Genomic DNA, 15,987 nt, shown 5'->3' with positions numbered 1-15,987 from the left:
CAAAACGGTGGGTTTTGGCTCCGGGAAGAAGTGGGGGGCACCCGGAACCAAGCAGAGGTTCTCTCTGGAGCCACACTGCCGGCACTCACGTGGTAGTTAGTGCTGGAGTGAACGTGGTCTGGGACTTACTGGCCGCGGAGATTTCGAGGAAAAGGGGCCGGGCAGAGCGGTGGGGTGGGTGGTGCAGAAGGGAGAGGAGAAAGCCAATGCCCGGGGACTAATTGTATATAGTTTTAAACAAAGTGATAAGAGGAAAATGAGATTAACTTTGGGCGTAAAAATAGTTCCTTTTCCCGTCTTTGGCTCTAAAATTTTGTGTTGGGTGTTCGTGGCCAGTTTATATAAGGGCGGTGGTAGTGAGGGAATCTGGAATCTTTGTGAAAACTGGAAAAGCTAGTTTTAGACAGGAAGTGTCCCTTGGAATAAGTAGCAGAGTTTTTTTGTCGACTCCTTTCTTTCTTTCCTTCTTTCTTTCGAGTTTGTTTATTTTGAGAGAGAGAGAGAGGGAAGGAGGGGCAGAGAGAGAGAGGGACAGAGGGAATCCCAAGCAGGCTCTGCACCCTCAGGGCAGAGGCCGATGTGGGGCTCGAACTCACGAACCCGTGAGATCGTGACCTAAGCTGAAACCGAGAGTCGGTCGCTTAACCGACTGAGCCACCCGGGCGCCCCACAGAGAGTTTCCTTGTTCCAGGTACTTTTTCTTCCCTTTCTATTCTTGGCGTGGTGTCTAAACCCCACACATCCATCCAGCCTCTGCCAGGTTTTGTTGAATAGTTACTAGAGCCATCCGCGTCTGCAGCTTGGTCATCTTCTGTATAAAGTAAGCGTGATTAACAAGCACCCATGACTCAGAGAGATTGACTGGATTAGCAGGTAAGCGATGTGACGAGGGCGGCCCAGAAATGCTAGGAAGGGCAGGGAACCTGAGATCTCTCCACGTCCCAGAACAGTTACGTGGTGTTTACCAGGCTTACGTCCGAGTGATGTCATGGAAGCTTTTCCTCCTTCCCTCCACGCCCTGTGTCTCCGTCTGGAGTATTTCACACCCGGGGACGAGCGAGTTACCTTCCTGGGAGCTCTTCTTCATCAGTACAGGAGCCCAAGGCTCTGGGTAAACCGGGCTTTGGGAATGTCTGTTTATGGGAGCGGTGGTACTTAGTTAACTTGAACATAGAGGTTTCATCTTTGAAAGTTTCTTCCTCAACAGTCTCAGAATCTTGGGTTCCGAACCTCCACGAGCCTGCCCAGCCGGGTCCCGTGGTCTCTGGGCAAGTGCGAGAAAGCGAAGGCCCCTTTCCCTTCCGCCTTCATTTTGGCCCCCAGAGCTGGGGGGAGAGCTGGGAGGCAGTGGATTCTGGAATGGTTTTGCCTTGGAGGGCAATGGCAGGCTTGAGCACCTGGGCCCTCGCACACAAAAAGCCTGGGCTCGGCCTCCGAACCAGCTAAGGGCTGGGGAACAGGTGCGGTCCGGTCAGGATGGTCACTCACTGTATTCAGGTGATTCCATGCAGCTTGCCCTGGGGAAGGTAAGCTCTGGCTTCTCTGGTTTCTCTCCAGGACCTGATCACTGGAAGAATACGAGAACTGACAGGTAGCGTGAGTCCCCATTGCTAACCTGACGGGGGCAGTTGCGTACTTGCGGGGTGGGGGGCAGAATCCCAAGCAGGCTCCACACCACCAGTGCAGAGCCCCATGTGGGGCTCGAACCCACAGAACCGCGAGATCAGACCTGAGCCGAGATCAAGAGTCCGGATGCTTAACTGACTGAGCCACCCAGGCGCCCCTTAAAGATTTTATTTTTAAGCAATCTCTACACCCAATGTGGGCCTTGAACCCATAACTCCCAAGATCAAGAGTCGCACTCAGTCAGCCAGGAGCCTCGGTCTTTTTTTTTGTTTTTAATTTAGTGTATTTTTTGAATCTCTTTAGATTAAAAAAGAAATCTGTCTTTCCCTGTGTTTATGTTGATTTTGGTTCTACCTTTCACGCTGAAGCAGCTCTCCATTTAGCTTTTACTACACCACATCTTTCCCAGCCTGTAAATAACACCTTATTTTCTTTACTCCAGTTCTCGAACTCTCTCCTCTGTGCTTCTGTTTTTCCTGCAGGTCCCCAACGCGTACTAAACCCTACTTTTTTTTTTTTTTTTTTAACGTTTATTTATTTTTGAGACAGAGAGAGACAGAGCATGAACAAGGGAGGGTCAGAGAGAGGGAGACACAGAATCCGAAGCAGGCTCCAGGCTCCGAGCTGTTAGCACAGAGCCCGACGCGGGGCTCGAACTCACGGACCGTGAGATCATGACCTGAGCCGAAGTCGGCCGCTTAACCGACTGAGCCACCCAGGCGCCCCTAAACCCTACTTTAAGAGAACATAATTAAAGGGGCGCCGGGGTGGCTCGGTCGGTTAAGTGTCAACTTTGGCTCAGGTCACGATCTTGAGGTTTGTGAGTTCAAGCCCCACGTCAGGTTCTGTACCAATGGCTCAGAGCCTGGAGCCTGCTTCAGATTCTGGGTCTCCCTCTCTCTCTTTCTGCCCCTCCCCTACTCGTGCTCTCTCTCTCTCTCTCTCTCTCTCTCTCTCTCTCTCCCTCCCTCCCTCCCTCCCTCCAAAATACACAAACCTAAACGAAAAAGGGAGAACATAATTGAGATTTTAACTGGGTGTGAAAAGTTAGATAAGTTCTCTTCCGAAGGTGTGTTAAAGAACAAGAATTTAACCGAGTGAATCTGAAGATCTCCGTGGCTTTATTACGTGATTCATGAATCAGGCTGCCTCCCTTCTAGCAAGTCGAGGGGAGTTCCAAGGAGTAGTACACAAAATGGGAGGTTTTTTTTTTTTTTAATGTATATTTTTGAGAGAGAGGGAGAGAGGGTATGTGTGCACAGGTGGGGGAGGGGCAGAGAGAGAGGTGGACAGAGAAGCTGAAGCGGGCTCTGTGCAGTCAGTGCAAAGCCCGATGCAGGGCTCGAACCCACAAACTGTGAGATCATGAGCTGAGCCAAAGGCAGATGCTTACCTGCCTGAGCCACCCAGGCATCCATCCCCAAAGGGAAGGGTTTCATAGGAAGGAGGGAAGGCAATGGAGTTATTAGCAAGACAAAAGAAAATATGGCTCCAGGCAAGGTCACCTTCTTTTAGGAGCAGGACTGGGGGTCTTATCGGGTGGGTGACTTCAGCTTCCTTTGGGGGGTGGAGAGGGCGCATGAGACACATTCCCTCGTTGGCACTTACCAGAAAATTCCCGACTGCCAGGTTAAGACTCCATTTCTGGGGGCGCCTGGGTGGCGCAGTCGGTTAGGCGTCCGACTTCAGCCAGGTCACGATCTCGCGGTCCGCGAGTTCGAGCCCCGCGTCAGGCTCTGGGCTGATGGCTCAGAGCCTGGAGCCTGCTTCCGATTCTGTGTTTCCTTCTCTCTCTGCCCCTCCCCCATTCATGCTGTGTCTCTCTCTGTCTCAAAAATAAATAAACGTTAAAAAAAAAAAAAATTTAAAAAAAAAAAAGACTCCATTTCTGGAGAAGGCTGCAACTGTGGTTAGGTTAGGCCTTCAGCGTGGTTCGGTGGCTTGGCCTGACCCAAGTGACACCGTTTTGGGCCTGCGGTTTTCTTTTTAACAGGTGTTACTAATAATTGGCGAAATACCTTGAACACACGGACACTGAAAAGAGGACAGAAGCTGTAGAGTATCTCTCTGGGGAAGATGGGGATCGCCATTTTTTCCAGGAAGCGGTGTGGAATGTGTGGAGCCTGTTTTGAACTGTTCTCCCTTGGTTGGATGGGCATTTGTAAGACACATGAAAAGGACGTTCTTTATCTCTGGAATGACGTAGATTGTAACTGGCAGGGTCCAGCTTAGCTCTCCTTAGGACTTCTTTCCGGAAGCAGTAGACCGTACCGTGTGAAGGTTGGTTGCCGTGAGTCAGGCTTCCTGAATTCCTTCCACAAATGCCTATTTCTAGTCCTTGTCCAAATCTCCATGTATTTTGCAGCCGAGATGTCCCCACATCAGGCTCTCATATACAGCAGCAGACCTACATCCTTGCCGTCTTGTTTGAGAACACGGTTCAACAGACCCAGACCCCACCATGCCTAGGTGCTGTCACTTACCCGTTCAGACCCTTCCCACTCCCTGCATCTTCCATGGCAAGCCTCTGCCCTGATTGGGGCCCACGTCGCCTCTGTCAGCTGAACTTCGTGTCGATGTCGGAACACGCGGGGCAGTAGGAGCCGTGCTGTTTGGACCTCGCTTTGGGGCGCGTGCTGAAAGCCCGTCGTGTGCAGAAGCGGGAGCCGCCTGTGACTTGGAACATGGGGGTTTCCGGGACAGCTGGTGGGTGCAGAGGTGAGGGTGGAGGGCCCGCGCGGCGTCCCAGAGCTAGCCTGGGGAGGGGGGACGCCGTGTCCTTGTCCCGGCCGGCACGGGGCACCGGCAGGAGTCACGGTAGAGGGGTCGGAACACCGTGCGTCTGTTCCCGCTCAGACTCTGGGTGTGCCCTAGTGTAAGTGGACTCACCTCCACGATCTCTGATCCTTTCTGGAAAGCGCAAGAAGGTGTCTGCGGCACCTGGGTGTTGAGAGCGTGAAATGTGAAAATAGGTACGAAAATGGCTTTTTCAGTTTATTTTAGTTTTTAAGCTTATTTATTTATTTTGCGAGAGAGAGAAAGGGAGGGAGAGAAAGAACCAACAGGGGAAGTGCAGACAGAGAGGGGGACAGAGGATCGGAACGGGCTCTGTGCTGACAGGCGGGATGGCAGCAAGCCTGATGTGGGGCTTGAACTCGCAAACCTTGAGATGACCCATGACCTGAGCCCAAGTCAGACAGTTAACAGACAGAGCCACCCGGGCGCCCTGGTATGAGAATGGGGTGATGGGAAAGAAGGATCCCTGGGAAAGCGGTGTCTGTGTGACCTACGGAGGGTATTGTGCGCTTTGTGTTCTAAACAATATGTTACAATATGTGACATGTTCCAAACAGTGTGTTTGTTACATATTCTCTAACATGTGTAGCCATTTCCACTTACAGGAGGTGATAAAACCAAGGCTTCAGAATGAAGCGTTTTTTTTTTTTTTTTTAATTTTTTTTTTCAACGTTTTTATTTATTTTTAGGACAGAGAGAGACAGAGCGTGAACGGGGGAGGGGCAGAGAGAGAGGGAGACACAGAATCGGAAACAGGCTCCAGGCTCCGAGCCATCAGCCCAGAGCCTGATGTGGGGCTCAAACTCATGGACCGCGAGATCGTGACCTGGCTGAAGTCGGACGCTTAACCGACTGCGCCACCCAGGTGCCCCCAGAATGAAGCGTTTTAAGGCATGCTCACACAGCTAGCAGGTGACAAAGCCACTTCTCAATCTCCTGTTTGAAACCTGGTTTCTCCTAAGCTGATGGGGGTCCACTGACGTAGTAGGCACCTTATGTTTAATGCGTTCAGCTATTCAGCGAATATTAAGTGCCTGTGGTATCCCTAATACTGGACAGTTTAGGTATCAGGTGAGTTTTGTTGGTTGTTTTTATGTATTTTTCCCCCCTTAAATAACTTGTAATGAGCTGATTTAAAGACTCGGAAACAAATCTTTTCAACCACTCCACCCACAAGTCTTAGCGTTAATTTCTTAGTTGACATTCTTGTGTGTATTTATTTATCTTGCAGCTGGCCAGAGGGGGTGTCTCTTAGGGAAGGAGACTTGGAATGACTTCAGTGAGCAAACGAGGAGTTGTGACATGTATCAGCTTGCTTGTCTTCAGTCGGCCTGCTGGCGACTTAACCGCTAACCTTCCAAACTCCAGCTTTGGCCTTCTCTGGCGGGAGCCGGAAGGCTTTAATACATAAATCAATCGGAAACCACTCCCGGAGTCAAATGTCACTCCTTCAGCAGCCGCAGGTGTCAGCGGGGACCAGTATTCGGAGCCTGAGAATTAAGGATGTATGTATACTGAATACAGCCCTCAGAGGCTCTGGGGCTTTGTTTTTAACGTTTAGTCCTGTGTTGACGCAGACGAGACCCAGAAGCCAGTCATACGCGTGTCATGGCTTCATTCTCCGCAGACGGGACATTTTCGGGGCTTGGGAAAGCATTTGGACTCAGAGCTAGCGGTTACCAGACCTCTCTGTCACACCTGCTTTCTCAGGGATCCCGAGGTCAACCACAGTCATGGGAAGTAGGTGGTCTTGTCCGTCTCCCGTCCTTGAATACACTGTGGAACCAAGGTCGGGAATGACAGTGTCTTTCTTAAGCACACTTGGCACTTGACCCCTGTTCTCCCGGAGCCCCCTGGCTACGAAGCTGATGAGCTAATGAGGCTCCTTCGGAACAGTAGGCAAACTGCGGTCCGAGGTACCACCCGCATCACTAATTGATCTGGCAAACCCAGAGTGCCCGTTACATCCCTAGAACTTGGTGCACTGAGACGAGGAAGGCCACAGGGGAGGACAGATAAAGGATAGGAGCGGTGGCTGGGCAGCTGAGTAAACTTGGCGTCACATGTACTGCAGTGCATGTCGGGAACGCCCAGCCGGAGACAGAATTGCAGGGTGATGCCTGAACTGGGGGTCGGAGGGATGAGCAGGAGGTAGCCAGGTTGGGGAGGCGGTGGGGACGTTCCGGGCGGAACCGGAGAGCTGGGAAGAGTAGCCCGAGGTCCCAGCCGGTTGGTAGCAGGGGTGAGAGGCAGGGACAGTGCGACAGGCCCGTGTGCCCAGCCGAGGTGTTTGAATGATGCCCTGCTGCGGCACCACGTGTCCCTCACCTGCCACCCTGGCCGTCATCTGACTGTCATTCTGTCCCCCCCACCCGCCCCCAGCTTCCTTTCTCCAGTCCACCTCTTAGCTTCCGCCTTAGGCAGTCCCTGTTGGCCTTGGCATTAAAGGGTTAGGGGCCACCACCAGGCCAGCCCTGTCTCCCGGGAGCGCTTTCCCTCTGCCTCGGCTGGAGGGATTGAGAGGGTGGTCCAGAGGAACTCCGAGGGTCTTGGCGTCTAGAATGAGCACTGTGAGGAAGCGAGGGAGGTGAGCGTGGTAGGAGGACTGGAGAAAAGTGGTTGGTTCTTCCAGATGGTTACAAAAACTCTCGAGTCGGGATAGATCTATCCGGGTTTGTGTGTGAGGCACCACCAGCATTTATGGAATGTTGAGCCACTTTGCAAGATGCACATACAGATCAACACGTGCCCATTTGCTTATGCCCCGAGGTGTTAGGCATTTGGCCTTCTGTTTCAGGGGATGAATGGAGGCTCAGAGAGGTTAAGTAACCTGCTCAGGGTTGCTCAGCCAGTGACGGGTGGAGGCCAGGATTTGCATGTGGGTCTGTCCAGTTCTTCCTGCAGTCTGCAACTGCCTTGGGTGTCACGCAGCAAGTGACTGTGGTTCCCTGTCTGCCCCCTTGGCCGGCAGCCTTGCCTACATTAGCTCGATTTTGCGGACGGATGAACAGACAAGCAGCCAGCTGCTCTGATAGGTCTGGGGACTTGTCCCTGGGGAGACTGGCCAAGTCCGAGAAGGTGATATGAGGCTTTGCAGCAGAAGTGTCTCGACATGTCACAGGACCGGCCGAGTCAGCAGTTCCCGTGCTGACTCCCTGCCTGGTGCTCGGCCCTCAGCCCAGGAGAGGACCACCTGTATGCAGGAGGGAGCTTTCCGGACAGAGACTTTGCACCTGTGCTGTAGGAATGTTCCTCCCCTCCCCTTCTCCCCTTCTCTCCCCTTCTCTCCCCTTCTCTCCCCTTCTCTCCCCTTCTCTCCCCTTCTCTCCCCTTCTCTCCCCTTCTCTCCCCTTCTCTCCCCTTCTCTCCCCTTCTCTCCCCTTCTCTCCCCTTCTCTCCCCTTCTCTCCCCTTCTCTCCCCTTCTCTCTCCTTCTTTCTCCTCCCTTCCCTCCCCTCTCCTTCCCTTCCCTCCTCTCCCCTCCCCTCCCCTTCTCTCCCCTTCCCTCCCCTTCTCTCCCCTTCCCTCCCCTTCTCTCCCCCTCCCCTCCCCTTCCCTCCTCTCCCTTTCCCTCCCCTCTCCCTCCCTTCCCTCCTCTCCCCTTCCCTCCCCTCCCTCCCCTCACCTTCCCAGAGAAGTTGTTCACAGAGGCCAAGCCAGGGACCCTTCTGTAAGAACAGATGAGTGACCAATGAGGTAAGGGTGACCTAGGCATTCCATCTGTGTTCAAAGCAACAAAGGTTACTGTGGGACCTGGTGCTGTTTTATGTTAATTAGTCAATTAAAAGGCCTGCTTTATTAAAACACTTTTTTTAATGTTTATTTATTTTTGAGAAAAAAGAGAGAGACAGAGTGTGAGCAGGGGAGGGGCAGAGAGAGAGGGAGACCCAGAATCTGAAGCTGGCTCCAGGCTCCGAGCTGTCAGCACAGAGCCTGACACGGGGCTCAAACTCACGAACCGTGAGCTCATGACCTGAGCTGAAGTCGGACGCTTCACTGACTGAACCACCTAGGCGCCCCTCCTTATTTTTTTAATGTGTATTTATTTTTGAGAGAGAGAGAGAGAGAGAGTGAGAAAGTGTGTGTGAGTGGATGGGAGGGCCAGAGAGAGAGAGAATCCGAAGCAGGCTCTGTGCTGTCAGCGCAAAGCCCGACACAGGGCTCGAACCCATGAACCTCGAGATTATGGCCTGAGCTGAAGTTGGATGCTTCACCGACTGAGCCACGCAGGTGCCTGGTGTTGTCTTCTATACCCATCTGTCTGAGGCCTTCCGGGACTGTTTGGTTAGCACAGTGAGTGTTGAAAGGGTCGGGTAAGCCATGAATCAAATTCTCCAGGTCAGCATCTGCTGGATAAGTTCTGCCGGGATTATTTCTGTTGCTACGACATTTTTTTTTTTGTTTGTTTTGAGAGAGAGAGAGAGACAAAGAGAGACAGAGACAGAGCATGAGTGTGGGAGGGGCAGAGAGGGGGGTAGACACAGAACCTGAAGCAGGCTCCAGGCCCTGAGCTGTCAGCACAGAGCCCGACACGGGGCTCGAACTCGTGAACTGCGAGATCATGACCTGAGCCAAAGTCAGACACCCAACTGACTGAGGCATCCAGGTGCCCCAACTACGACATGTTTCATAAGTGTGTGTTTTGAAGGAGGAATGAAATAAAGCAGCTCACCGAGTTCGGACACAGGGAAGGTCTTCGTAAAAGGGCCTTCTTCATGTGTACTTGGAGCATCCTGGGACAGGTGTTCTTGGGGGGGGCCTTCCCCCCTGCTGAGGAGGCTGCTGGCAATTTGAGAGTGGAGGTTGACACCAGTGGCTGTCCTGGAATTTGCGGGATGTCTAGGGAGAGGCCCTTAGCTGTCACTCTCTAACTGTGTTGGAGACTCGCGGCCCCCATCCTTGGATTGGTTACGCTCAACTGCCCTCTGCTGTGGTCTCTCTTTTTTTTTTTTTTTTCAACGTTTATTTATTTTTGGGACAGAGAGAGACAGAGCGTGAACGGGGGAGGGGCAGAGAGAGAGGGAGACACAGAATCGGAAACAGGCTCCAGACTCTGAGCCATCAGCCCAGAGCCTGACGTGGGGCTCAAACTCACGGACCGCGAGATCGTGACCTGGCTGAAGTCGGACATTTAACCGCTGCGCCACCCAGGCGCCCCTGCTGTGGTCTCTTATTGCCATCCATGTTACATGTGTCCCAGCTCTCAGTCAGTCAGTCGTTTCTCCTCCCATCGGGGAGAGTCAGGTCCCATCTCTGAGCCCTCCCCTGCACTTCAGACCTAAACAGCACCCCGTTGACTGGATCAACTGGATTAAAAGTGAAAGTGAAATTCCCAAATAGAATTTGTGTCAACAACAGGCAGTAAAAGTGGATGAGCTATGGTTTATTGACCATTTCCTATGTACCTGTAAGCTAGGTGTCCCCTACCTGGCCATCTTATGAAGAAACTTAGACCAAAGGAGGTTAACTCCTTGGCTCAAGGTTGCCTAGCCACATCTGGATGCAAACGCACATGTGTGTAACTCGAGCCTAATTTCTCTTCATCATGCTATCCTGCCTCCGGGGGCGTAATACGAGTTTCATGATCCCGCTTTTATAATGTCAGTAAGTTGTGTTACGTTTTCAGTAAACTGATAATTACCGGGTGGCCCTTGGGGAACAGAAGGAGCTGGGTTGAGGCCCTCATCACTCTTTATTCTCTAATGACTGCCCCTTGAAGGTCGTTGCTGATTGGAAGGAAAGTCCTACTTATTCCGTCAGCCTTGACAGACATCCTTTAGTAAAGTAATACCTGGATGAGACGTTAGAGTCCCCTGCCCTGTGCCCTCCTGCAGTCTCTTTCTCTCCATCTCTGCTCCCTCCTGAGTGGTGTCAGAGAAGAAATCCCACGAAGCTAAGCCCTTCACCTGCTCTGGAATGTCCTGCTACATCTCAGGAAGAGTGAACTTGCCCTTGCTAAGGTAGCGTCCATATCAGAAAATGTCCCTGGGGCTGTCTTCTGACCACGAGGTCCCCAGAGTAAACCACTCCCCCCCCCCATCCCCCTGGACCTCAAGCCACATGTTTCAGATAAGCCTCCTTTACGTCCTGACCCCCTGGAAGGCCTCGTTTTAGAGACAGATGATTGAAAAGGATTCCAGGGACCCTTTGTGTCCGTGAGGAGCAGTTTGTGAATGGAACAGCTACAGTCTGAGACTTAGGTCAGCTTTTTTTTTTTTTTTTTTTTTTTACTGCCTTAATAGTTCAGTCACGTGGTTGCTGGCTGTTGGCTGGGACTTTGCCTCCACTGATAGGCGCCACCCAGGTGGGGGTCTCACAGGTCACAGGTCTTAATGTTGCTGAGTGGCCTCGACCAGATACTGAAACTTTAACTGAGAATAAAATAGTGTCATCCAGAGGCACTAACGATTGTTACTGCCCCTTTCATTTGAAGTCTGGAAGAGAAGCTTGTTAGATCTGTGTGTAAAGATAAACGTAACCGTAATTGAGCAGTCTCCACAGGCAGCAATAAACACAGCTTTATTTAAATTAGGGACCTTGCGGGACACCTGGGTGGCTCAAGCATCATGATCAGGTCGTGACCTCGCCCGCGTCGGGCTCCGTGCTGACAGCTCGGAGCCTGGAGCCTGATTCAGATTCTGTGTCTGCCTCTCCCTCTGCACCTGCCTGCCTGTCGTCTGTGTCTCTCTCTCTCTCAAAAATAAACAAACATTAAAAAAATTAAATTAGGGACCTTGTTAGGCATTTGGCTACTTTGAGAGATGGTTCTTACTGTCTGGTTCTCAGCTGCCCCAGCCCCATCTGGAACGTAGGGAACATGGAATTCTATGCGAGCCTCTGGGCTCCAGCATAGGAAAATGCACGGTTCCAGGGGTGTCCATCAGGGGGCACTGCCTTTTCCTGTGCCTGGCACTGGGTGTGCAGAGGTCTGCTTTGCACACTGACCCTAAGACCCTGAGAGGTGCGATGCGCTTGACGGCTCACCTCTGGGGACACGCAGACAGGTGGGGGGGGGGGCGGGGAGAGAGGCATGGGGGAGGTGTGCCGGTTGTGTGTTGAACAAGCCACGTTGGCCAGTTTTGGTGAGTGGCATGAAGAAGAAAGCTTCAGAAACCTCAGTCTTCCTGTACCCTCAGGCTCCAGCATGTACCCACTTGTACTGGTTTTTTTTGCTCAAGTTTTAGAATTGCAGTGGCACTGTTTTCTCTATTTTGTAGACACATTATCTGTATTTTGTCAGCATCATGGGTCAAATTGACATCAGAAGCTGTGTTGTGGGGGGGACACCTGGGTGGCTCAGTCGGTGAAGCGTCCGACTCCTGGTTTCGGCTCAGGTCATGGTCTCCCGGTTCGTGAGTTCGGGCTCCACACTGGGCTCTGCACTGATGGCTGGGAGCCTGCTTGGGATTCTCTCTCTGCCCCTCCCGCACTTGCACGGTCTCTGTGTCTCTCAAAATAAAATAAAACTCAAAAAACTTAAAGAAGCCATCCTGGGATCCTAATTGTTATTCATTTGCACGGAAAAACGCGTTCCTGCTTTTGCACAGCCAGTGAACTTTCCGAGGACGGTGTGTCTGTAAGTGAGGGACTGCTCGTAGGGTATTTTGTAAAGAAAGAAACCTTCTTTTGAAGCCAGGGCCTTCCATGAGTTAAAGGGGAGTCGCCCCTGGAACCAGATGCTAAAAAAGCATGCTTGAAATTAGTTTTGGAATTGACCTTGATATGGCTGAACCTGAATAACCTCGAACAGGGTGTTCTAGAAATGCAGAATATTAGTCGCGGAGACGTGAGGTCATCTAGTCTTCCTGGCTGCTGGATTACAGACTGCTTTGGTTTGTGGTAAAGGTTTTGTTTCTCCAAAATGTCTATAGAAAGTATATGTGATATATGTCAGTTACATTACACATTTGTTAAATATGACAGTCACGTTCGTTGCTTGTGTTCGAAAAAGTCATCTATTGGGGCTCTTGGGTGGCTCAGTTGGTTAAGTGTCCACCTTCAGCACAGGCCATGATCTTATGGTTCGCGGGTTCGATCCCCACACTGGGCTCTGTGCTGACAGCTCGAAGCCTGGAGCCTGCTTCGGATTCTGTGTTTCCTTCTCTCTCTGCCCCTCTCCCACTCATGCTGTGTCTCTCTCTCTAAAAAATAAATAAACATTAAAAAAAATGAAAAAAAGTCATTATTTTTTAAATTGTTTTTGTTTTATTTATTTTGAGAGAGGGAGAGAGCGAGCATGGGAGGGGTAGAGAGAGAGAGAGAGAGAGAGGGAGAGAGAGATCCCAAGCAGGCTTTACACTCTCCGTGTAGAGCCCAATGTGAGACTTGAACTCATGAACCATGAAACCTAGCGTCAGACACTAACCAACTGAGGCTCCCAGGCACTCCAAAGTCATTTGTGTTTTAGCATTTCCTGCCTTGATTTTTCCAGTAACCAGGTAAATGGCCTCTCATATCCTGGTCCTGGATCCACCTGTTTTTGCACATTCTTTGGCATCCGTAGAGGTCAGAGTCGGGGTGCCAAATGAGAGTAGGAAACCACAGAATTTTTCCCATCTCCACCCAAGCACTATGTATCCTAGTGATAATAAATAAAGGGGAAACCTCACCTGAGACCACAGCTTTTCGTCCCAGAAGTCCGGTTTAAGGATTGTAAACAGTCTGATTTTTTTTTTTTTTTTTAGATGACATTTCAGACACAAGTGTCATTTTATTATTTGTTTGAGTATCAGCATCTCGTGTATGGGGTTTTGGGTTGGACCTCTTTCGGCTTGAGCCATGCCATTTGGTGTATACAAAATAATTAGGGGGCGCCTGGGTGGCACAGTCGGTTAAGCGTCCGACTTCAGCCAGGTCACAATCTCGCGGTCAGTGGGTTCGAGCCCCGCGTCAGGCTCTGGGCTGATGGCTCAGAGCCTGGAGCCTGTTTCCAATTCTGTGTCTCCCTCTCTCTCTGCCCCTCCCCCGTTCCTGCTCTGTCTCTCTCTGTCCCAAAAATAAATAAATGTTGAAAAAAAAAATTAAAAAATAATTAGAATAGGGGCGCCAGGTGGCTCATTTGGTTAAGGTCTGACTCTTGGTTTCAGCTCAGGTCATGATCTCACAGTGGGGTTGAACCCTGCGTTGAGTTCTGTGCTGACAGCACAGAGCCTGCTTGGGATTCTCTCTCTTCCTTTCTCTCTCTGCCCCTCCCCCACTTGTGCTGCCTCTGTCTCCCTCAAAATAAATACACTTTATAAAAAAAAAAAATTAGAATAGTATAAAGAAGAAAAAAGACCTATCCTTTGTTGAAACCGTTCTGTTTCTTTTTGAACTTTAATATGTATACAGCCATGAAACTTATTTGGTTTTTGGACAAGACTGAAAAAAAAATAGTTTTATGTCATAATTTTTTAAAGTTACTGGGTCCTGAGCATTTTCCCTAACATATTAATGAATATTCTGTGTAAATTGGACTAGGTAGCATTTTATGTGTGCCAAGATTTATTTTATTTTTTATTTTACTTTTTAATTTTTAAAAATGTTTATTTAACATTTTTTGAGAGACAGAGTGTGAGAGGGGGAGGGGCAGAGAGAGAGAGAGGGAGACACAGAATCCGAAGCAGGCTCCAGGCTCTGAGCTGTCAGCACAGAGCCCGATGCGGGGCTCGAACTCACAAACCGCAACATAATGACCTGAGCCGAAGTTGGACGCTTAACCGACTGAGCCACCCAGGGCCCCCTATTTTATTTTATTTTTTAAATGTTTATTTATTTATTTTTGAGAGAGAGAGATAGCGGGAGAAGGGCAGAGAGAGAGAGAGAGAGAGAGAGAGAGAGAGAGAGAGAGAGGGAGACAGAGAATCTAAAGCAGGCTCTGTAGCTGTCAGTGCAGAGCCCGATGTGGGGCTCGAACCCATGAACTGCGAGATCATGACTTGAGCCTAAACCAAGAGGCAGGTGCTTAACCCACTGTACTAAGATTTATCTCACAAATCCCACCCCTCTCATTGTTGACATCAAGGGTGTTGCGACGATGGACGTTCTGTTCCGCTTTAATTTATTCCCTTAGGATAGACTCCTAAAAGTTGAATTATCGGTTAGAAGGATGAACATTTTTCATACTCATGCCTGGTGGGCAGATCTCTTCGTGCTCACTGTTGGTAGCACTGCGAGTGGCTTCCCAGGACAGCTGGGTCGCAGATGCAGCCGGCTGTTGGGGGTGGCCATGCACAGGAAGACACCCCCCCACCCCACCCCCGGCCCCACAGGCATAAACACTAGAACTGCTGTTTACATTTGCTCCCGTTTTGTGGGGGTGGGGGCTTGGTGTTCTTTCTCAGCTTCATTTATATGTTCTTTATGTTTCTCATATAAAAAGATGGGCCTATATTCTATTGCCTTTTTAAACCTCTCCCACAGAAAAAAGGGAGCCACTGGCGCTCATGCCATTTCTGCAGGAATCTCTTCAGTGCCCCGTGAGAACATAGTTAAAGTGATCTGATGAGCACACTTCTGATGGTAGCCAAGGACCCCATGAGAACCCTGGGAGAAGGAAAGGGCGTGGTTAACTAGCATGATCCCGGCCGTAATAGCTAATTACAGAATACCCACAATCAGACTTTGCTGCCCTCAGTAGGGACAGAAGTCGTGGTTCTGTAAAGGTGCGACCAAGCTTCCTGCCTCCACATACTTAGCAGAAAGATCCGGCTCTCCTTCACTAACCTGTTTCTTCGACGCTTATTTGGCGTGTGGCTGGAACAAGGAGTGGCTGGCCAATGTGGGCAGCGCGGAGAGGAAGAAAAGAAGGTCTGGGAACAGAAGGCACCTGCAGGGAGCAATCTTTTGAGTGTCCCTGGAAAAGGAAGTTAACTCTGGGAGATTAAAGTATGTGCTGGTACTTTTCACATACTAGGAAGTAAGCACCTCTTAAGAGCGTGGTTTGAAGTTGGTAACTAGTCATACAGGCTGTTGATTTTTTAAAATTGTTTGTTAATGAGGGAATTGATTTCTGTAACTGACCAAAAGTTTATATGATCGGGGCTTTCCCTCCTCCCCTACCTCCCGCCCCTGTTGTGGGGTTCTGAATCTGAACCTGAACCTGGAGAACATCTTGGTTTTCGAGACTCTGCCTGAAAAGTGTGAGTTGGGTTCAGAATACTTTTATTGAATGATTGGTACTGGCATAGGTGTGCAAAGAGTAATGAGGTGAGAGATCCTTGTCCTAGATTTAGTGGCAGAGAAGAGAGTATTAATACAAATAATTTTTAATTGTGGTAAATATGCATAACAAAGTTACCATTGGAACCTTTTTAAAAAATGTTTATTGGGGCGCCTGGGTGGCTCAGTCGGTTAAGCGTCCGACTTCGGCTCAGGTCATGATCTCACGGTTCGTGAGTTCGAGCCCCGCGTCAGGCTCTGTGCTGACAGCTCAGAGCCTGGAGCCCATTTCAGATTCTGTGTCTCTCTCTCTCTCTGCCCCTCCCCTGTTCATGCTCTGTCTCTCTGTCTCAAAAATAAATAAACGTTAAAAAATGTTTATTGTTGAGAGAGAGAGAGACAGACAGACAGACAGTGTGAGTAGGGG

General features: G+C 50.3%; 1 protein-coding gene across 2 annotated transcripts in view; it reads left to right on the top strand.

Annotated features, from left to right (window-relative positions):
* Positions 1 to 15,987, top strand: part of UCK2 (uridine-cytidine kinase 2) — an 81,359-nt gene that overhangs the window by 25,286 nt on the left and 40,086 nt on the right. The window contains exon 1 of one of the 2 annotated variants that reach the window (XM_019822244.3): positions 5,693 to 5,927. The exons of the other annotated variant lie outside the window; for it this stretch is intronic. Coding sequence (XP_019677803.1) covers positions 5,862 to 5,927 — 66 coding nt within the window. The 5' untranslated portion in view covers positions 5,693 to 5,861. Of the gene's footprint in view, positions 1 to 5,692; positions 5,928 to 15,987 lie in introns of those variants that run through there. 2 annotated transcript variants of the gene reach the window in all.

This window comes from Felis catus, chromosome F1 (assembly GCF_018350175.1).
Source record: "Felis catus isolate Fca126 chromosome F1, F.catus_Fca126_mat1.0, whole genome shotgun sequence".
Lineage (NCBI taxonomy): Eukaryota > Metazoa > Chordata > Mammalia > Carnivora > Felidae > Felis > Felis catus.
This window is presented reverse-complemented; position numbering and strand designations above follow the sequence as displayed.